The following is a 24063-nucleotide window of genomic DNA, read 5'->3' as shown; positions in this document are numbered from 1 at the left end:
AAAGTCTCAACACTTACTGGTTTTCAGCGAGTGAAAAATGGGTTTATATTTTCCATCACTTTTCACTGATTACTTTTCATTCATTCAATCTAGTTGCTTTTTCTTCTGCGCTTGGAAATCGAACAATTATTGTCATAATAGATTTATCTTGCTTGATTGAATGAAGACGTTCTTGCTTTGTCCACAAATGTATTCAGTTTTAATGATTTCATTCTTACACGGAAGCAAAGAAACCAGAGAATATTCACGTTTAAGAGGCTGTGGAAAATCTGGGAACTTGTTTTAATTATTGGGAGAGAAAAAAAAGTTGTTTATTGAAATAGTTGACTTATTAAATTTAGTAAACAATGACAAACATGTCCTGCTGTCCATTGTTATATTATGTTACGTATGTGGATTCTGTGGCGATCACATCTGCGACGAAACAAGAGGAGCCTCAGTGTGACGAAGAATCACCGCATCCTAACATCTGTCGTCACTGCTGAGGTTTTTTTTCTTCTTTTTGCTTTTCTAGACAACACCAACAACATGTTGCTGAGAGAGAGAGAAAGAGAGTGAGAGAGCGCCTGTATCTGCAGGAGCAGGAAACAGAGGAGAGCTGAGGAGCAGAGCTGGGTGGGGGTGAGAACAGAGAGGTGATTGTATATGTAAGAATGAGGCAACACTGGTAGAGAGGTAGAGGCAGGAGGGAAGGCAGAGAGAGAGGGGGAGACGCGTTCCCCGGGATGGGAGGACTGGGAGAGGAGAAGAGAAGAGAAGAAAAACAGAAGAGGACAGAAAGAAGGATGGAGCAGTGACACCGGGGTCATGAGTCCAGACACAGAGGATGGAGTGAGTGTCAGCACGGAGAAGTAGAAGAGAAGAGGAAAAGTTAGGTTTGGGAAAAAGTACGAGCAGTGAAAGGGTGGAGGCAAGAAAGAATATGGGGAGTTCAGCAGAGAGGTGTTTTTAGAGAGGAGGAGGTGGTGAGAGGTGGGTGGAGGGGGGACAAGCGTGTATCCTTCCCTCTGTCCCTGCAGCGGCGTTGAAGCTGAGCCAGGAAAGGGGAAGGGCCTCCTTCTCCTCCTCTGTCCAGCTGACAAAAACAGCTGCCCGGGCCAGGAGCCACAGGCTGGAGCCCGATCAGAGGAGGACGAGTGCACACAGAGGGACAGACAGACAGAAGAAGAGGAGGAGGGACGACAGAAGGAGAGTAAACAGAAGGAGGACGAGGAGGAGGACATCCCCTCCTCGGCTGGGAGCCTGTCCACCTATATGGGTTGCGTCCTGAGCTCGGACTGGTGCGGGGAGGAAGAGGTGCAACCGGTGCCGGTGGTCAGGAGCTCGTCTATGAAGAGAAGGAGCCTGGAGAGGAGTGACAGTGGCAGGATGAGGCTCATGAAGGTCAGTGTGTGTGTGTTTCTGTCTGTTACCTCTTTAGGACATGTCAGGACCTGTAGTTGTCCTCATGGAGACCAAAACCTGGTCCTAATGAGACAGAACCTAACTTTTGAGGAACTGGTCAAACATTGGTGTCTCTATATGTGGACTGGCGATCTGTTCAGGGTGTGACCTCAGCAACCCCTGTGACCCCTCATGTGGATAGGATTTTTGCCTCACAGCAAGAACATCACCAGCTCAGATCCCAGGTTTTTGCATGTTCTCCTCGTGTGACTGTTCTCTTGGTTTCCTTCCACGGTCCAAAAACATGCAGAGGATAAACTTTCTAAATTGACCACAGGTGTGAGAGTGTATGGTTGTTTGGTGACCGGTCCAGGATGTGACCCCGCCTTTCTACCATGGTACGGTTCAGTTTGGAACAGTTAGACCCTGGGTCTCGCTTGTGTTTCAGATGGGGTGTGGGCAAACAACGACGGCAAGTTTTCAATCAAATTGATGATGATGATGATGATGATGATGATGATGATGATGATGGTGGTGATGTAATCTCCACACTGAGGTCACATCTGTGCAGATACCATGGTTGGGTTATTTTTGTTGTTGTTGTGATGTAAACAGACACACACACACTCGATGGGTGTGTGTAGACATTTTAAAGCTGCAGTGGGCGGGGTCTGCTCTCTGAGCTGTGCTGTGATTAGTCAAAGCCTCCAGTGACATCACAAATGTAGTGATGTGAGAGACTGTGAACAGAGGGGGTGAAGAAACATTGTTTACTTCCTCTATAAACACTTGATTTACACTGACGCTAAAAGGTTGTTATGGAATTATTGACCAAAGTAAAGTCAACATATAAGAAATAAAGGGATTGTTTATGGATTAAGACTTAGGTTATATTCTGTCATAAACACTGACCTTGTCAGGACCAGTAGTCTTCATGAAGACCAGAACCTGGTCCTAATGAGGCAGAACTTAATTTCTGAGGTTAAGTTAAGTTTAGGACTAAGATTTGGTCATTTATGGTTAGTGATAAGGCTTTGTTTTGTCTGTGCTAAATTATGTCATAAAAGGAATAATTGCCCAAATCTGTGTGTGTACTGTACATACAGTACATATTTGTGAGGACCAAAACCACTTGCTAACCACATTAAAGGTAAACTTGTGGACACTTTGGCTGCTCCTCAAACTTTAAAGGGCTTTTTGAGGGTTAGGCATGTAGTTATGGTATAGTCCTCATGGGGACCAAAACCTGGTCCTAGTGAAGCAGAATCTAATTTCTGAGGAACTGGTTAAGTGCAGGGCTAAGATCTGAGCTAAAGTTAACGTCAGAGATTAGATAAGACTTTATTTGTTAAGGTTGTCCTGAGTCCTGAGAAAAATAAGTGGACAAACTTGTGTGTTTATGTGTGTTTGTGCTTGGTTGCTCTAAAGCCCCCGTGGTTTCACATCACAAGCTGAGCAGTGTGGGAATGTTGATCCCTGTGGACGACGTCATCGCGCATGGACTGACCCACAGCATGAGTGTGTGTGGGAACCAGCTGGATCCCACTGTCCGTCATCTATTTATGGTCAAAACTTCTCTTTCACTTCTTTTCCCTCAGCTTGTTTTTAAATTTTAATGATGTGGTTGTTTTCCATCAACAACTGCAGACACAAATACTTCACTGCCACTTTATTAGGTACACATGACACCTAATAAAGAGACTCAGGAGTGGCATCTGGTGTGTTCTTCTGCAGCTGTAGTCCATCTGCGTGTTGTGTGGTCCAAGAAGATCTTCATATCTAAAATGTAATGTCTACAGAGCTCTGGATGTCACATGACACCGGAAAGCTTCACCAGTGATGTTTTCAAGCGCTGAGAGTTCACTGCTCACTTTAAATCCACAGAGATCAAGCAATATATGACAGAACCTGACTGACTGACGATATCTGACCTTTTTACTGCCCCCTGGTGCTTTTCACAAGTATGTATATGATTCCAGACCTACTGTGTTACGACATCTTAAACCTTTTAATGCACATCTACTCCAGAGAACACTTACTTATCTGAAAAAAAACACACGTAACATAAACACGTTTTTTAGGGATGCTGAAGTTAGCATCCAGATTCACACTTGTGTGGACAAGTGTGGACTTAAGGGAAAACGTTTTTATAATTGTCATAACGTGTCATTTTGACACCCGTAACAAGCACTTTCATTCTTAGTTTCCCTTAAGTTTCACCTTAACTGCTTAAATGCTAACTTGAGCGTTGTGATTTCATGACGGTGATAACGCTGTTGTCTGTTGATTCCCGTCACTCCATCTTCCCTGCTCACTTTGAGTATCTGACACAAGAATCAAAGTGAACAATGCTGAACCGTAGATCAGTTAAAAAGACTTCAAAAATCCTGAAAACATGAAAGTTAATCTCCAACTTTTAGCAAAGGTCAATATTTAACAGAGGAGTCTGGTGCATATTTAGTGGTTCAGTGGTATTTCAGTTTGGTGACTGTTGAATCGACTGATTCTTATGATTCAGTTCCACCCAAAACAACTGCTTTACATGTCGTTTGTCCCACGTTGAGGAGGAACTATGAAGTCATGGAAAACAGCCATGATACCAAACTGTGTAGAGCCAAGTCAATTATTGGTTAAACTGTATAATGGAAAAGTGCCATTATCGCCTGGTTTATATGCTGACTGTTACGGATGTGAACAGCGCTACTTCCCCTCAGCTCTTCACTGTTTTGGTTGAAAAGACATTGTTCTGAATAGAGATTGTGTCAGTGTCGGCGTTGTGTGTTGTCCTCAGCTCATCACAGGAACCTTCTCTGCTTTTATCTTCTACATCATCCACATGTCCTCAGTGTCTTCAGCAGCTGTTGACAGAGATCAGAGCGGCAACAATAAACAACATTCAAACAGAGGAATCCTCACATCAACAGCCAGTCACTGTCATATGGTTGTGGAAAGACTGTTGGACTCATGTGGGACAAACCTCCAAGAAATGTTGGGGGCCCCAGGCGAGAAAACTTGACGGGGCCCTCAACTTTTAGCTTTCATTTTTTGACTCTGAACTTCTTGTTCTTGTAAACGTCAACATGACACCGGCCAGGTTGCTGCTTGATCAATGCATAAACGATATGAATGGAAAGTGTGGAAGATATTTACTTTAGCAAGAGTTTTCCAAAAAATGTAGACGCCTATATCATGGTTTACTAGCTAGAACAGGTCGAAACACATATAAATAGCTATGTCTTCATTCATACCCACCTGTATGTGGACTGGACCTTGGTCTAGCACCACCAACAGGTGACAGTTTGCCTTTATCCTGTCAAATATCTGGTTGTTTCTGGAGAATAACAATGTTTTCTCTGTAACTGTTGTAACTGCTGTTGTTCCCAGTGTTTGTGGTGTGAGCTCATGATGCTGTTTATTTAGAAATCTTTATTTGTCTTTTATCACATGTCCCGCTCTATAGCAACTGTTGTTGACCCTGGGTTTACATATATGTATATATATATATATATATTTATATATATGTATATATATATATAATATAGCAGTGGTGTTGTCGCAGTGGTTTTCTGTGTTATTTGTTCCTGTTTGAGCCTCCATGATGAAGTTTCCCATGACCGACAGATTTTAGATTGGCCTTGAGCGATGCTGAGGCCTGGAACCGCAGGCAACCACAACACAGACACACGCAGACACACACACCCAACACAGGAAGTTAAGCCTGAGCAGTCAGGGTTAAATTTAGACCCCAGCGTCCAGAATAGAAGAGAATAGAAACTTTAAAAATGACTTAGAATGAAAAAGAATTACGTTGTCTATTTAATCTGAATTAATTTAATTTACTTAGGTTTTACTATCAAAGTACTTTTTTAAGTTTGTCAACACTTTAATTAAAAATGTATATACTGAAAGTGGTCATGCCTAAATTAATTAAGTTAATTCAAACTAAAGTAAGTAAGGTGTCTTCATATATCTTGGTATATTTAGTCTATATTTACGAAGTAATATTCTATGTTTGTCAGCCATTTTCCTCTTTCAGTGAAATCGAATAGAAGAGAAAAGGACAATTGTTGACAAACTTTAAAGAATTACACAATTAGAGTTAAACTAACTCAAAAAATTACTTCAATTGGTCATATTTAATTTAATAAATTTAGTCAATTGTATTGGATTTAATAAATTTAATACATTTAAGTTTAAGTTTTCCCAACCCAATTATTTTGCTTTTAGCCCAATGTAAAACCACTGTTGTTATAAATCTCCACTTAAGACTTAATCTAGTCTAACATAGTACACTTACTACACTTTTTTTACAGTGCAATTTACTTTTCCCCCTCAATTTACTATTCTACTATTCAAATTAGTTGTTAATAAGTTCAATATACAGTAGTAAGCTATATGAATGAACTAATTAATGTAGGTCTTTCCAACTGAAGTATTTTTTTCAGGTTTTTCAACTTAATAGAATAAAACAGAGGTTTTTCACACTGGCAGGAAAAAGGTGAATTCCTGTGTAAATCCCGGGCTCAGGCGGTGTCTGTCCATCAAGGCCCGGATTCCTGCGGTTTTAAAAACAATGATCTGTCCCAAACCCAGAGCAGAGTTTGAGGAACGATTGTTTTTCGTGACACGCACTTGAGCCGGCGGAGGGAAAAAAAGGGGGAAAGACATAAACCATTTCCTCTGCTCGCAGTAAGTCTCCAAAAACCCTGCGACAAATCCCCGGCCTGCACCCACCGCCCTCTCCTCGTAGTAAACTCTACTTTCCTTTTTTTAAACGCGCAAATATGTAGAGTTTGACTTTTGTCCAAGTTCTGAAAATAAGTAAGAGAGAGAGCGAGACTTGACGCTGACGGTGAAGGTTTTGATTGGACTCAGAATCAGAACAATAAGTGTGAACACGTGCTGCCTGTTTGTGTCCTCGATGTTTTTCTGTCTCTCTGTTGCTTCCACAGCTGCACCTTATCAGCCTTTGGCTTCATGCTGTCTTACACAATACTCTGTCAAACTGCACAGCCCCCTGTTCTTTTTTTTAGCCTCCTCCTCCTCCTCCTCCTCCTCCTCATTTCCTCTTGGCCTGGGCTCCTGCTCTGTCCACCTCTTTCGTCATTTACCTCCAAAACTTCCAAGACACTTTCATCAAGACTCTAGACAACATTTATTGGTGGACTTAACTAACTTTTCACAGACACAAAACCTGCTTTGCATTAACCTCTCTACAGTTTAACGTCATGTCATATTCTGGGTTGTCAAGACGAGCATCAAGTAGAGGAAGTTTGGAGAAAAAGTGCCAGTGTTGTGTTTACTTCCACCTGAGTAACACGGAGTAACGTTCCTCCCAACTTTGGTTCCTCTTAAACTGGTGTGAATGCGGCCTGGTTCACCAGAACCAGAACTGTGTCTGTCTGAAAGCTCTATGAGAGGCAGCTGAACCAATCCGGACCCAGACCTATTACTATAAATCTGTGATAACTGTTGTTTTGAGTATTTGAATAATTTGGTTTTCTTAATGTCATGTAAATACGTTAGTGCGACTAAAATCCAGCTACTCTTAGTCGGACTAACATACCGCGATGATGCGATTCGTAGTCCTATTACTCCTGCATGTATACGCTTAGTTGGACTGGAGTCAGACTTGTCGTTCTGTGCATGCACCAAAATGTCCTCCCCTGTCTTTGACCCCAAAGTAGAATGAGACGGCGTATAAACTACATCCGCATGTTTACTCGGGACTCTGCAAGTTGTCTGATTGTCTGACTTAGTCAGACTATGGCCTTAGCTCGATTATCTGTGCATGAGTGGAGTGGATGATAGATAATGCTGTTTTTTGGGGTATTTTAAATTATGTTTGACCAGTTAACGTGTGGGTCACACGGTGGTGTAGTGGTTAGCACTCTCGCCTTGCAGCGAGAAGACCGAGCCCCGGTTGGAACAAGGGCCTTTCTGCATGGAGTTTGCATGTTCTCCCCGTGTGTGCGTGGGTTCTCTCCGGGTTCTCCGGCTTCCTCCCACAGTCCAAAAAACATGCAATGTGGGGATAGGTAAATTGGACACTCCAAATTGACCATAGGAGTGAGTGTGAGAGTGAATGGTTGTTTGTCTCTATCTGTGTGTGGCCCTGCGATGGACTGGCGAACTGTCCAGGGTGTACCCCGCCTATCGCCCGATGTAGCTGAGATTGGCACAGCACCCCCCGCGACCCTCTGGTGGAGGATAAAGCGGTAGATGATGACTGACAGTTAACTTGTTTTTCTTTCTCCCATCTGGGAAAATATAACAGTTTAATGATAACACTAACCCTATTGCTTAATTTAAATAAAAATTTGCTCAAAAACCATCAAATGAATTGAACATAAATTGATCTACAGTTTGTGTATATTTTCAATTAAAAAGGTACATAAGCAAAGTCTTAAATACATGACATTTTGTCAAAAATGTATATGCACTTAGCTATATGCTGTACAGTATATGAAGTTATTTAAAATAAAAATTCATGTAAATAGCATCCAAACAAACATTGAATGAAGGGCAACTGGACTTTAGATAACTATGATCTGAATGAATCTACACAGAATCTTACATAAAGAATTTTCTTCAGATTAATTTAAAATTAATTGGTTGATGCAGATAATAAAAGAAATAAAAGAAGAAAACTTGGACAGTACCTGGTGTCAAACTGATGGTCTGTGGGCCACATGTGGCCCTCCACTCCACAATAGAGTTTATTTATTGTTTCGGTTTTTTTATTAATAGATTAATTTTGCAACATAAATACATTTTTATCATGAACTATATATTGTTCCGTGTCATCACAGACACTTTTATTTTGAAATGTTTCTATCATTGTGATATCATTATAAAATAGTTTATAATGCCCCTACTTGTCAGACGAGATGCTCTGTGGCCCCAAGGTCATTTGAGTTTGAGAGCCCTGCTCTAAACAAAAATAAAAACTCAGTGCAGGGGAAACTTCCTTCTCTCTGTTTTAGTCTCATCATCCTCTAACACCTCATTTCTTTCTCTAACTTCTCTCACCTCCATCTTTCCCTCCAAACTCTCCATCCCCCCTCTTTGACTCAGCAACAGCTCCCTCATTCCAATCCCAACACCAGCTTCCTGTCTCTGCTGCTCCCTCAGGAGTTGATTTGACCTCCCTGCACCTCCTATTACCTTTATTTCCCCCCCTTCCTCCTTTACTAATCCACCTCTCCTCCTCTTCTCTTCTGCTCCCTCCTTTTTTCCATCCACCTTGTCCACCAATAGAAAACATTAACCCCCCCCCCCAACACACACACACACACACACACACACTCCACCACCTCCCTCAGTCCATTAGTTTTCTTTTTTCTGCACCATGAGCTGGAAATTCCTCAGTTATGAGTAAAGTGAACAAACCACAGCACTGCACACATTGTTTGGCAGAGGGATCTTTGTGTGTGTGTGTGTGTGTGTGCGTGCGTGTGTGCGTGTGTGTGTGTGTGTGTGTGTGTGCGTCATGACTCACAGGCTTCACTGATTGGAACTGGATATGTTTTCATATAATAGACGTCCACATCAGTCTCACATGGACATGAGTTAAGAGGCTGCAGACGATTGGCACGGAGCTGTAGAAAGTGGTGTGGTGCTGTGCCGACTGGTTATATTAAGGATGAAGGAAAGATGTAAAGCCCCTTTTCCACCTATGGTCCTAGCTTGCCTCGCCTCGCGGCATGGTTTAGGTTGGTTTTCCACGACAAAAAAGTAATGTACCTACTCAACGTGGGCGGAGTCATCACTGCACGGCTAGACTCAGTTCATTAAAAATGTCTAATGTTCAGTAACTTCCTCCATGACCAGAGCACAGACTGGCCTGAACTACACCAGACTCCTCTGTTAAATATTGAGATTTTAGATATTTCCCTGGTAATTGTTGGAGATTAACCCACATTTTTAGCATTGTTGAGTCTTTTTAGCTGATCTACAGTTCGGCATTTTTCGGCTTGTGTCGGACGTCTCTTCCTGTGACGGCACTCTGACCAATCAGTGGCCGGCAGTCTGGCATAGTATCGCCTCAGCTCACTTGGAACCTGGTACTAAAAAAAAGTACCAGGTACCAGGTACTATGCTAGTGGAAACGCAACTTGACCGTGCCTAGGCAAGGCGGTGGAAACACGCCATATCCTGTAGCGGCCGTTTGTCGGCAAAAAAATGTGTTCAACATTAATCTTAATAAACTGAACTCAATCAAACGACTGCATAATGTATACGCTGTATACCTCGCTAATTAAGTTTAAGTTTTTTGCGAATATAGCATTTTTGAATTGTTGTTATTTAATATAATAAAGTTCAGACATTCTGTCAGGTGACCAGTATAAAACCAGAATGCAACTTTTTCTCTACTTTTTGGACAATAAAAGCTCACAGCACAGCAAAATAACCTGGACTGGACATGAAGTTTCTTTCACTCTCATGGTGTAAAAGCTAAATTTAGTTTGGCTTCAAGTTTGTTTGATTTATTTCTTTTTCAAACATAAAAGGAGAAGAAGAAACTCTCAGCTTGGTTTGATTAGTGATGATCAGCAGCTCAGACAATGTTTTTATATATATATATTTGATTTTGTTGGCTCTTTAACACTTTACCATTCACTGATGTTTTTACAAATAATTTTTTTTATATTTATTTAATTTTTAGACCCTGAATCAAATCAATCAAACATACTTTATTGTCCCCACAAGGACAAACTTATGCTGCAACATCTGCACGACGACGACGACGACCGAGACGAGAAAACTGCAGAGTTCAAGTCTTTTTTTTAAATGTATTTATTAGTTTTTTGTTTGCAAATTACAGCATATCAAACAGTAAACCACTATTACATGCAACAAGGCAAACTTTTCTCCTGTTCTCCCTCCCATCCCCTCCTAAGGTGTTAAAACAATAAAATTATAAAATTGAGGAAAAAGTCATCTAATTCAAAAATAACTCAGAGGAAAAATAAATAATAAGAGTAAGACTGTGATACAGAAACACAGTGAAACAACACGATTTATTATTAAAAACTATAGAAATCTGTAGAAAAACAGTGTAAAAACTACATCTGTGGACATGACAGTTCCTATGTTTGACCACTAGGTGCTGCTGCTCACACATGTAAACCTCAGCAGCATCAATGCAGATGTTGATGTGGGGTTTATTATTTTACACTGTTGTTATTGACTGATTAAAGGCTGCAGCGATCATTCTAAAAAATTTATCAACTATTTTGATAATCGATGAATCAGTTTGAGTCTTTTTTTAAAGAATTAAAACCAGTTTTTTTTTCAGCTTCTTAAATGTGAATATTTTTGTTTTTTTTGCTCCGTTTAACAAAAGATCATGAAAAAGTCAAATCTTTGGTTTGAGCTAATCATTATTTCCAGATTTCAGAAACATTTTTCCACATTTTCTGGACCAAAGTACTTAAGTAATCAAGAAACTAATCAACAGATGAATCAATTATGAAAATAATAGTTAATTGCAGCCCTAGACTGATTGATTGATTATTGTGTCATACATAGTTTGGCCCAAATGACATCACTATTTACAGTTTACAGACGATTAAACCAGAGGTCCTGATGTTTTTTTTTAGACATGCAGACATCAAACTTATATATGCATATATAAAATTAAACATCTGTTTACTAGGATTTAAGTGGATTTTAAAAAGACTGAGTGCAGGACTCGTTCAGTCTGTTTGTTTTCCTTTCACTGAAATCTCTGGCTTTTCTTATCCAAACAAAGTCTGACGTCTGTAAAGAGAACCATTCCACAGATATGAGATTATCATATTTATTTATAGATTATAATATTGTTCTTACTTTGTCATAACGAGGACAAGGTAAAGATTTAGTGTTCTTAACTGATCAGCTACAGGACGCTGATGTCATGATGTTTCTCTGGTTGTTCTGCTTCTTACATTGAATTCCACATATGACTTGCTTTGATGGTGAAATCTGACTTAATGTGGTTCAGTGGTGGCATATTTTACAGTTTTAAGACTCTGCTGAACATGTTTCAGGTTGAGAGTGTATTGGATTTTTCATTTTAAGTCATTTTGATCATTTTTGGTACCAATATTGATACATACAGTATCGTATCAATCATCCCGCAGCAGGTACTGATCTTTTAGAAGGTGAGTTACGAGGAAAAAGTTCAATTAAATCATTTAAATGTTAAAATGTGATGAGAGACCAGTGTTGTAATGTAACAAAGTAGCCTACAAATACTTTGTTACATACTTACAAGTAAAATTTGTAATTCTAGCAACTTGTACTTTTACTCCGCTACATTTCCTCTAACCCTCTTTGTTACAAGTTACTACCAAATAACATCAGAAGAAGAAGAGTTGGTATTATGGTCTGTATTTCTATAGAGCTTTTCTAGTCTTCACACGCTGTAAGATAGGGGTTAAGTGCCCTTGAGAAAGACACTTAACCCCATGTTGCAGGATGTGAGTGAGTGAAAACTGTAGTGTAAAGCTAGATATATAAATACAGACCATAATACCGACTCTTCTTCTGATTTTATTTGGTAGTAACGAGTAACAAAGAGAGTTAGAGGAAATGTAGTGGAGGAAAAGTAGAAAGTTGCTAGAAATATAAATAACAAAGTAAAGTTACATCACAACGCTTAAGTGTCTTTGCTCAAGGAGGCAGGAATCGAACCCACAACCTTCCAGTTGAAAGACAACTCGCCCTACCACTGCTTTACCTCTAAAACTAAGTACATTTTATATCAGAAAATTAAGTTTAAATACTTAAGGACAGTAAATGTCATAAACTTTAAGACTTTTACTGAAGTAATATTATAAAAAAGTCATTTTCTGCATACATACTGATGTAAAGTACCTTTAAAGTACTTTAACCACAGACTGTGAGTTTCCTCACTGTCAAACCTCAGTGACAGGTATTTTAACGCCACCAATCCCGCTCCACCTACTCCACGCTCCCCTCCAGTTAGTGACCAATCAGGCGCCGAGGGCGTCAGTAACTTTACTCCAGACATACATGCGTAACATGCGCAACATGCGCGCGCGTGGCTCCGCCCCCCCAGCCTCAGCCTCAGCCAGGAGGAGGCTGGACCTGAGCAAAAGAAAACAAGTTATCTCACCAGCAGAGCAGAGAGAGCAGAGCTGCAGTCGTGTTCTTCTCACAGTCATGTTCCTCATGGACTTCCTCCTGAGCGCGAGCGTCTGAGGAGCAGCGGTGGGAATATGATGAGCGGGAAAATGAGCAAGGTAAAAAAGAGACGCTGTTGTTGTTGTTGCTGCAGGTTTTATGATGTCATGGTTCTGCTGCAGAAACACTGAAGTTCAGTTTCAGGAGTTTGTGTGGATTCTGGATGATGTGATGGTGATTTTTCGCGCGCGCGTAATGGCTGCGTAATTGCGCACTGGTTGTTGTGATTTGGGCTCCGTTTGTCTCTGTTTTGGCAACTTAATTAACTTCAAAATCATGTAAAGTTTCATCAGTGAGAAGAGTTGACTCTGTTGCAGTGTTCACATGTCATGACTCTAACAACACACGCGCTGTATTTACATTGTTTTCATGGCACCGAGGACGTTGTCGTGCGTGTTTCTGTTCATTCAGAGCTTCAGAACCCATGAGTGCGCGTGCAGTGACAGTTCACGCGCTCACTCACTCACTCACTCGCGCCCTCGGACTTGCGGCAGCTGTTAGATGCGCAGTCACGAGGAAAAGCGCGCACTCAGTGTTCGGCTGTTCTGCCGAAAACTGTGTCGCACTTAATCTGACATGAGTTCAAGTCATGTGACGTAAGTATAGTAGTCCCCCCCCCCCCATCATCATCATCATCATCATCATTACCACAAACAATCAGGGGCGTTTCAAAGGACTGTGGGGGCCTCAGGCTAAAGGAACCTGGGAGGTTTCGAGTAAAAGAAAATAACTTTGTTTTTCTCACTCACCTGCAGAAGAACTTTGTATCCAACTAAAAAAACAAAGACATCTGGTATTTTAGAATTAATTCAATAATAAATGAATAAGTGAATACAATGTAAAACAGGATGAAACTAAACAAGCATGATAAATCTGCTTCCATGAAACTGAGCTCCCGAGAACAACATGAAAGTGTCTTCTTAATTCAGAAAAACTGTGGAACTTTTAAGGAGAAGCAGCTTTATAATGTTATGCTTCCATATTCACTGGCCACTTTATTTATCTATACAGGAGACATCTATACTTAAATGGCACCAGGTGTGGTCTTCTTCTCCTGCTGTAGCTCATCATCTTCAATACTGATTGTGTTACATGTTTAAAGATCTTTTTTAGTCTTCGTTAATCTATTTTGACTGATTGGGTGAGGTGGAAGAAGCACATAGCGTGAGTAAAGTGAGGAAAGCTTCATACAGCAGCACCGAGGCTGAAAACACCCAATAATTGAAGTGAAGTGAATAACAACTGCTAAAGAAAGTTCTGCAGGAGCTCACAATCATACTTTACAGTACTGATATCAGTACATACCATACTCTAGTTTGTGATATCGGTATTCCGTCCATCTTCTCCCACTTATCTTGTCGGGTTGTGTGGGCAGCAGCTTGAGCAGAGAAGCCCAGCTCTTCTTCTGGGGGAACCCTGAGATGTTCCCCGTCCAGCCGGGACACATCGTCTCTCCAGTGAGTCTTCCCCGGGGTCTCCTCCTCCCGGTGGGACGTGCCCGGAACATCTCACCAGGAGGAACCCTAACCAGATGCCAGAGGAGACACCTCTCACCTCATCTGGCTCATCTCGATATCAGTACTGTACATGAAAAAGTGATATCCTGCCAACCCCAGTTTCTATAACGGACTGAACCAGCCAGATGTGTTTTGAATTGGAAGTCAACTCGTCTCAGGGAGGAGCGAGCAGAGGATTCCACGATACAGTAAACTCCTGTGTATCCTCAGCTGTAAATACAAACACGCCGCTGCCAAGAACAAGAGCTGGAGAAGCCATTCAGGATCAGGATCTGCTGCCTCAGACCTTTGAGCATTTGGAATCTTCTCCTTTATTTTTACTGGTGCACTTTTGTGACTTCAAGATATTGATTGGTGACATCATTGTCCTTCCTGCTCAAATGAATGAGGGAAACATGGGTGGAAGTGACCTGGCTGAAGACGAGGGAGTTTACAGCAGGATAAAGGTGGAGAAAGCTACGTTAAGAGATGCTCCATCCACGTTCAATACATAGACTTTATGAACTTTGACCTTTGTTCTCTATGTTGTGAATAAACAGAGAAGTCCTGCACTTTTAACTTTTCGCGATATCGTGATGTATCGCTATGTGTTTGTCTCACGATATATTGATTATCACAGAATCGTTGTATCGCGATATTATCGGTATCGTGGACGGTGTATCATATCGCGAGGTTCCCTGTGATTCACACCTCTACATGTAAACATTTTCACTGTTAGTGTGGTGTTTGGAGGCTGGACGTGTGCACAGTGGAGCCTTCTGTTGCGCGATGGAGCCTGAAAGCTTGCTTTCTTGTCACATGCAGCAAATTCAAGTGTCATTAACTCATAATGACTTCCTCATTTTAAATTCTTGCTTCCACCTTTTTGTCAGATTGTGATAATTGACTCGAGTTGTGTGTGTGAGTTTTCTGGCACGAACGCTAATAACCTTGTCAGGATTGGTCATCGTCATGGAGACCAAACTGTGTCACTAATGAGGCTAAGTGTCACTTCTGAGCTCCGGGTTTAAGTCAGACTCACCGTGAGAAAGAGGTCCATTATGAGATTCTTGAGGGCGTCTCAACGTCGCAGTTTACCGCACACGCACACACACACACACACACACGTCAGACCACAGCAGAAGAGACAGTGATGAGTTAATGTAAATGAGCTGTAGTGTCTGTTCTAGCAATTATGTAACGTAATGTAACCATCACAGCTCCAGACTGAGGAATTCCACCCTGATATTAACTCTGGTCTAATCTCCTTCTCCTCGCCTGAAGCCCTTTTTAGCCAAAGATCAAGCTTTTATTTTGAAGTAAATCCTCAGACTTTGAACTACTTTCTGCCATCTTTCTTTTACAAATGTGTGCAGAACTCAGCATGTTATTTACTGCTGTGACCAAACAGAACTGGAACAAGGACCTTTGTAGAAAATGGCACCATTAACCCTTTACCAGGCAAAGAACTATATTTGGTAAAGTCCACAGGGACATGCCTGAAACATGCAGGACAGGACTCCCCGAGGACCAGGATTCTTTGGATTTTATTTTTTCACCACAGACTGGCAAAGGAGCCAGATGTGGTGCCTTCGTGGACCTTGATTTTCTACAGGAGGGCTGAACCATTTGGAGTAAATATCTAATTGCAATCATGATATGATTCGTGATATCAGAGGGAATGGTCTTTTTTTTTTACATCGTTTGATGTAAAATGATCATGATTTTCAAATGATTTCCATTTGAAAATCATGTTTTAAAAGGATTATACTGTGTGACTGAGGTTCTCTTCAGTGTGTAAATATCGTTACAATAATTCATCTAAAACGATATTTCACATTTTGGCTTTAAAAGAATATTGACCCCCCTGCGAGTTGCGATTTTTATAAGATTTTGACGAATTGTTCAAATGAGGACAACTCGTCAATTTGAATGTTTATGTACATGTTAGCGTCATTTTTAACACTTCTGTTACCATCCCAGGATCTGGCATGAACTCTGAGACCTTGTGTGATATCTGTAAAATAAAAACTACCGGAAAGCAGAGAAATAGATCTTTGAACCTCAGTGTCACACGTTTCAGCGTCTCAGTATCGTCATTCCTAGAATAACTGACAGATATGGAAACTTGAAGTTATCTTGGAAAAAAGGACAATTTTGACAATTCTACAGCCATAAAATCAAAATAAATCCAGGCGATACCTGAATATCAGGATGGTCATTAGAGGGTCAACAGATCTGTAGGAGTTAAACAAAATGGTTTCATCTGACCTCAACAACCTTCTGTATAATCATCTAATCTCATATTTTCCATAAAAATGACCTGGAATTTCACACGTTTGAGCTCAGCTGCAAATACACCAAACCGTCGCTGCACCAGTTGTCCTCATGGGGACAAAGACTGTCCTTAATCAGGCAAAACGTCCACTTCTTACATTTTACAGTTCAAGGTAACGAGGACTGTGTGCATGTGTGTGTGTGTTCAGACGCTGATTAATGACCATGACGTACTTGTTCATACGTCGGCCAGTTAGTGTTGGCTCCGTATCACGACCCCCTGGCTTTTTCAGAGTCCCCTCCCCCTCCTCCCCCTCCTCCCCCCAGTTAAATTCAAACCTGACGAAAAGAGCTCTGGATTAGTGGCGTGATAACATTGTTTTCAGCCTCTCTGATAAGAGTGTGAACATTAGCAGTTTTTCTCTGATGTGAACCATTTTTCATGTGTTGGTCCATTTCCACCTTTTTTATCAGATTGGACGGAAAAAAGAAAAATCTGATTTTCTTGGGAAAACTTGTACAGGAAATTTACTTTTATTAATGCACCCCTTCCTTTTCTGACAAAAACACTGTTGCCTTCTGAGCCATGCCTTCTGGATTATTCCCAGATGACAGTTCCAGTATTGTGTTCTGGGAGCATGAGTCACTGCTCACCACAGCGTCCACACCTTTACCTCACTGAGATATTTGAGATTCTGTGCTGGAGAAGATTTAAAACTCTGTGGAGTTTAGAGCTTGTGTTGCTTCCCGCAATGGCACGAGTAAAGCGAGCGATGGTCGTACTTTGACTTAAAAAGACACAAAGAAATGTCCACGAAAACGTTCCAGAAGTGAATTCTGCTGCTCAAAAAACCCCCAGTAATTCAACAGGAAACGCTGTTGTTTTCAAAATAACTGCCTTTTGTCCCCGCCCACCCCTGCTCTGCTGCTGTATACTAGGCGTGCCATGGTTCCATTTGTATTTGTTGTTTTGTCTCAAGGTTTTCAGTTTGGTTCAGTTTTGGTGCGACCTGGGTCCAAGGACAGCAAAGTATGTCTCCTTGTGTATGTTATTGATTGTTGTAGAGCTGAAACAATTACTCGATTAATCGAGTACTAAAGTCATTTTTTGATAATGGATTAATCGGTTTGAAGCTTTTTTCATGATTTCAGCTTCTTAAATGTGAACATATTCTTTATTCTTTATTTCTTTTCGCTCCAACTAAGAAATCCTTAAAATCTGAATCATTTTGGTTTGTGGTGGAAAACAACATCATCATTTTCAGGTTTGACAAACAATTACTCGATTAATCGTGAAAATAATGGTTAGTTGCAGCTCTAGATTATTGATGATATCCCTTTTTAAGGTGTAATATGACACTTAACCCGTCGATTGTTTTCTCAATGAATTGATGAGAAAAATATGTTGATCGGTGTTTGTCAAACCTGGAAATGATGACGTGGTTTTGTCCACAAACCAAAATGATTGAGTTTTAATGATTTCTTTGTTTTATGGAGCAAAGAAGTTAAGAAACTATTCACATTTAAGAAGCTGAAGAAGCTGAAAACCTTGCACACCTCTGAATGTTGGTTGTGCGTGCAGTGGACACACCTGAGGAAAAGACTGACTGAGCAGATTTTGTCTTTAAATGACGATTACGTGGTCGTGACTCTGCCTCGGCACAATCCAGCGGTTGTGTTGGGAGGACGCAGACTACAGTAGGGGATTCTATATTTGCGATTATTGGGTGTAACTGAGAAGTTAAGACCCCCATTCTGATTCTGCCAAGCTACGGGGACGGCTGAAAACAGAACAGCGGCCCCGGCTCACAGAGGCTCACATTCCCCCGGTGCCATATTCAGTTACACTGAGTTCACGTCTACAGTAGCATCCATTCACTCGCAGCTGGAAAGTTCTCCCTCCTCCTCCTCCTCCTCCTCCTCCCTGCACAGGTTTTATAGACTCTTACAGTAAGTGTGTGAGGCTGCAGTTTGATCAGCAGGTTCAGGTCCATGACTTAATCATCAGGGTATCATCCACCCACTCAGGACCACTCCACAGTGAATGGGTGACTTTTCCAGGTGAAACAGATGGTGCTTTTTGTGGGTAAATATGGACAACTGTGTGTGTGTGTGTGTGTGAGGAAGTGTAACATGGCGGAGCGCTGACCTCACCTCAGGAACAGGCAGTCCCTGTCCCCGCCACTGCCTGTCCCGCCCTTCGGACACACGTTTATTAACAAGCACACATGCTGGACATGTGAGACACTGTCAATGCAGGGTGGGATTAAAAACACACACACACACACACACACACACTCACACACTCACAGACTCAGTGACTGTGTGTGTTGTGCTGCATTAGCAACAAAAACAAACCAACTGCGATTAAGTCGTTGCAGATTTGACTTGGATTATTGTCAATTTCTGACGGACTTTAAAGGGACAGTAACTTTCCTGAGACATAATCTGTGCTGACTCATCCCCAATTTAAGTCTACAAGAATATGTTTACCAGTTTATTTAGCCATTAAATGCATTTTCTGACAGTTTTCACTCCCCGTACAGAAGTCCATAGAGAAAATGAGCGATTTTAACGCCACAGCACACAGGAGCTGTTACACCGCTGCTGCCTCCATCACTAACTTCACATGTGTTATTTGGTGACTTCTGTCTTCACACACACACACACAGAGTTCCAGTGCTTGTGTTTCGTGACACAAAAACTTCAAATATCAATTATCAAAATATGCTTTATTGTCCCCGCAGGAGGAAAAGTGCTGCGACAACAGCTGCACAGAATAAAAAGCAGCACATAAGGACGTAGAGTATAAAAATAACAGCGCACCTGTCCTCACACGGAGAAACTACTTTACAACATAAACAGTTCTTAAAAGTGAACGATTTTTCCCCTGACGGAATTATTAAAGAGACCTTTTACGTTGAAAACGTCACTGAGGTCACTGAAGCTGAGGTCAGCGTCACACACACACACACAATGTCCATCATTGTCTAAATACCAAGACTAAATTTAGAAAGAAACAAGTGGGAGCGGCGGTGGCAGAAGAGTTTCCAGGGATATTTATGTGTGTGTGTGTGTGTGTGTGTTTCTGCACATTTGTTTTTACATTTGTACGCATTCACATCTCTGAGTGAGTGAGTGAGTGAGTGAGTGAGTGAGTGAATCCAGCCACTGTTCTGTGAAGGCCGGCAGATGTGTGGTGAAAAAAAGGGGGCGTGGCCTCTGGTTAGAAAGCGTCTCTTTGACTCCACTCCGTCCTCTGGTTCCCCCTTCTTTGTGCCAGAAGGCTAAAAATATGATAAAAAGAGTCTTTTTTTGTGTGTGTGTGTGAAACAGATGTTGTCGTTGTGGAGGTGGAGGCGCCTGGTCTGACGTGTGTGTGTGTGTGTGTGTGTGTGTGTGAGACGGGGGGGGGAACAGAGATGGACAGAGGGAATGCGGTAAAAGTGTCTTTATCTTCAGACTCTGTGAAGGGAAACGAGCGTCTTCTTCTGCACGTGAGTGAGCGACAGTGAGGTTTTCTTCCCGCTGTAATCTGTGTTTACGTCTGTTTTATAGATTAAAAAGTCATGGATTGTTTCTATTATGTACAAATCAGGGCTTCAACTAATGTTTATTTTCATTTAGTGATAAATATGTTGGTTTTTCTTGAATAATTGATTAGTTTTATCCACAATGAGCAGAAATATGTTGAGTTTACTGTAAAAGAATATACTTACTTTTAAGAAGCTGAAATCATAGATCTTGACTTATTTTGATCAAGAAAACACTCAAACTGACGAAGCATTGATCCAAATAGTTGGCATTTTAGTTTACTGAGAGGCACAGATAATAGAGGAATCTAAATCTGATTTTGATTGTGATTTGCTCTTTGTGTTTGTCTTTCTGTTTCAAATTGTGATTTTTCAGCACTGTTGGGAATCTTCCTTGCTCCTTAAAGGGATAATTAAGGTGTTTTGTTTTATTTTAAGGGTACCTCACGATACGATGCGCGATACATGGTCCACGATACCAATAATATCGCAATACAATCATACAGCGATACATCGCAATATCGGTCCAACTGAAGAAAACGCAAACGTTAACGTGAAAAGTTAAGTGCAGGATTTCTCTATTAAACAGATGATTTAAGGGCTAATCTCGTCAAACGAATGCCTGCTTTAGTCCACAGTATCGTAGGAATATATGTATGTTTATACGTATGTTTGAATATAAGTATGTTTACCTCTTTATCAAAATATAACACAGCTTAAAACCAAAGTTTATAACCTCTTCACTCTCCCACCAAAGTCCATATTGAAAATCTGCAATTTAAGCTTGTGGTGACACAGGAGCTGCTGCTCTGCCGCTGCCACATTTACCAAAGTTTTATCACTTGGGTAAATCTGAACGGACGCCAAACACCAAAGTCACAAGATAACACGTTTAAACTTAGAGAAGGAGGCAGCAGAGGATCAATGACTCCTGGAAGCTGTGATGTAAAATCGCTGGTTTTCTCTCTGGGATTTGGTCCAGGGAGTGAGCGGGTTACAAGCTTCAGTTTCTGGTCAGAAAACATTGTTCTAATGAGAAGAATAAATCTTCTTGGGGTGTTGAGGACTTAGCAGGTGTAGATCTATCAGTTTAAATTGATTTGTTCCATCATTTAATACATAATATTATATATTATAATAATATCAACACACATGCGAGACGATAAAGACACAGTTTTCTCTCAGAATGTACGTTTCTTTAACAGCTCAGAGTGATGAGAACAGAATAACACGTTCTACCGCAGTTTGTTATCGCGGGGACAGTAATGACTCTCCTCGAGGACCGGGCTCAGGGTTGTTTTTAGTGCTCGTACAGTGAAACTGGAGCAGCTGTTTTCTGCTGTAAACCTCCTCCGCTGTGGTTTCCTCTGCTGGACTCCCCAGGTTGAGTCGAGCTGAGCTGAGTTGTGTGTGTGTGTGTAGATTCTGTTTTGTGTTCTTTTCCTGAATTAAACTGTGGATATTTTTCATACTTGTCCTCTAAGGGGTTTTTGGTTGAGGCTGCAGGGTGTGGAGCTCGAACCTTTTGTTTGTCGCAGACTTTGTCTTTTAATTCTCGTCCTATAATTGCACACAGTAAAGGGACACTTCAGGTTTTTTGAAGTGTGGTTGCGTGAAGAACACCCCAAGCTCGCCCCATGAGAAACATGAGAAAATACAGTATTTTAACTGTGTAATAAAGTCAATTCCAGGTTAAGTCTACCATATTTTAAGAATGTTTTCACTATTACGCAGCCGTTTCAGGCTCAAACTGAATTTACATAACTTTTCACTTTTCTGTGCCAATCTCCATTCAGAAAATCAGCGATTTTTGCTCACTGCGACAAAGGAGCTGCTGCTCCACTGCTGCCTCGTTTGATGCGTTTAGGTCACTTAGGCAAATCTAAACAAAGAGTTTCTTCCGTCAATGTAACAAAACAGCTGAATTGAAGGATCAGCGACTCCTCTGCGCTGCGTTTTAAAATCAAAGATTTTCCCTATGGACTTTGGTGTGGGAGAGCGCTGCCAATTTTTACAAACTTAGAATCTCAGCCTTAAAAGGTTGTCGAGTTTAACCCCAACAATTGAACTGCTCTGCGGGTCGGCAGCAGCGGGGTTACCATAGCAACCACTCTGTGACAGCTTATCGCTCCCGCTTCCCCTCACGCGACCTGACGTTGGGCGGCTCTTATCGATGTCAGATACGCAGCCGCCGGCCGGCGAGCGCAGTCGCGTATCAGCGTCTGACCGCGGCCGCCTGTGGTCAGACCAGAGCGCGGTCTCTTGATTGTGTCTGAAAGTGGAGGAATGTTTGCCAACCTCTGCTCCCTGTGTGTTTATCTCTCAGCCCACATCACCACTGCGGTCCCACTAACAGTAACTGGCTGCTTTTTTAAACTCACACACACACACACACACACACATTATTGCACAAGTTCATAGATGACAGTGAGGACGTGCGAGTCCACAAATACACACACGCCAGAAAGAGTTGATGAAATAGTGTTTGTCCCATTTTGACCGCGCGTGTCTGTTTGTCTCTGTGTTTGTGTCAAAGTCTGTCGCGCTTGCTAAATCAGCACAAATGTCAAACCAAAGCTCAGTAGCAGGTGGAGTCATAAGAGGAGGAGCCTTGTTCATGTTCAAGGGTTCAGGAGAGGAGAAATAACATCAAGAGTTGAGTGAATCCGGATCAAGATGAGATACAAATGAAGGTTAAAAGTGATCACACGCTAAAAGGCTGACTGACGTGTAGTAACAGGCTGTGACTTTCACGAACGAGTCGAATCCTTTAACTGTGAACGATGAGAACCGAGTCTCGGTTGCGAACCGCTTGCTTGCGAGGCGACAAATTGTCCACACTGCCTTCACGCGACACGGCCCGTCACATCTTCTGTGTGAACTTGGGGGAGGAGCCGAGCTCACGGCCCCGCCCCGACCAACAGAGGGAGGCGAGCGCTGCGCTAAAATAACGCCCCGTCAACACGAGGAAACGTATAAGAAGTTAATTGTAGTCTGCTTCTTTTTTTTATTGTGCCACAAAGTTTTTGTTAGATGAGGAAAAAGCCAAAATAACATACACAAGCATATAATGTTGGTGGGACGTGTAAGTTTGAATCATTCTGATCCAAATTGAGTTGTCGAGGTTGATGGTCAGAACCCTTTCCTGGGAGAAAAAGAAACTCGGTCTTGTCAAGATTGAGTTTCAGGTGATGGTCAGACATCCACTGAGAGATGGAATTTTATTAATCCCCTTAGGGAAAGTATACCTCTGCATTTGACCCATCCTAGAATTAGGAGCAGTGGGCTGCCACACTGAGTAGCGCCCAGGGAGCATTGGGGGTTGGGTATCCCAGCCCTTTTTTTTGGCCGGGTGGGGATTTAAACCGGCGACCCTTCGGTTACAAGCCAAGTTCCCTTTCCACTTGGCCACGGGCTGCCCGTAAGCATGTTGGTCAGATAAGCAGATCTGACCTTAAAATTACAACCAGTCTTTATAAAAATGAGTCAAAAATAATTAAATATAAGAACGAGCCGAGTCTTTTGAACGACTCCTCGAGATCCGGCTCCTTTCAAAGAGCCATAAATCCCAGCTCTGGTTCTAGTCGTAGTCAGAAGTCGGGATTTCCGACTTAGAAAAGTCACAGCAAACCTTACCAGTTTCCAAGATAAAGAATAATGTCTTATTTGTTTGACATTAAGTTGGTCGTACTCGTAGTTCTGGTCTTCAAAGGTTTCTTTGATTTTCTGTTTTTTGCTCCATATAACAAAGAAAATCATTAAAACTCATGAATCATTTCGGTCTGTGGTGTACGCCATGATCTTGTCACGTGAGGAAGGACGATGATATATCACCAAATCGATATTTTGACCCACCCATACAGAAGGTGAAGTCTGTGGTATCAGTCAAATCACAATTTTGGAGGCTTCAAAAGCACAAGTTTAGATTTTTATGGGTGACATCAAGACCAGTTGGTAATGTCCAGTCACCGTCAGTGCTTTGGTAATGACTCATTATACCAGGGACTGTTCTCTGAAGACATTCTTTCTATGGTGAATTTGTGTTCATTCATCGTGTCGAGCATCGATGAGGTCAGGCACTGAGAAGGTTCTGGCTCACAATCTCTGTTCCAGTTCATTCTAACGTTGCTTCGCTGGGCTCGAGGTCAGATTAGTCAAGTTCTTCCACCAAACACCAAACT

General features: G+C 41.6%; 1 protein-coding gene across 5 annotated transcripts in view; it reads left to right on the top strand.

Annotated features, from left to right (window-relative positions):
• Window positions 1–602: 602 nt before the first annotated feature.
• The window catches only part of tns2a (tensin 2a), a 65051-nt gene continuing 41590 nt past the window's right edge, over window positions 603–24063 (top strand). For 3 of the 5 annotated variants that reach the window (XM_058642940.1, XM_058642937.1, XM_058642936.1), the window contains exon 1: window positions 603–1383. In XM_058642940.1, the coding sequence (XP_058498923.1) occupies window positions 1255–1383 (129 nt within the window). In that variant the 5' untranslated portion in view covers window positions 603–1254. Of the gene's footprint in view, window positions 1384–12494; window positions 12636–24063 lie in introns of those variants that run through there. The other 2 variants (XM_058642938.1, XM_058642941.1) reach the window with 2 other exon arrangements.

The sequence above is a fragment of the Solea solea genome, chromosome 11, assembly GCF_958295425.1.
Source record: "Solea solea chromosome 11, fSolSol10.1, whole genome shotgun sequence".
NCBI classification, from domain to species: Eukaryota; Metazoa; Chordata; class Actinopteri; order Pleuronectiformes; family Soleidae; genus Solea; species Solea solea.
Note: the sequence above shows the minus strand (reverse complement) of the source record. Positions and strands in the feature narration are given on the sequence as shown.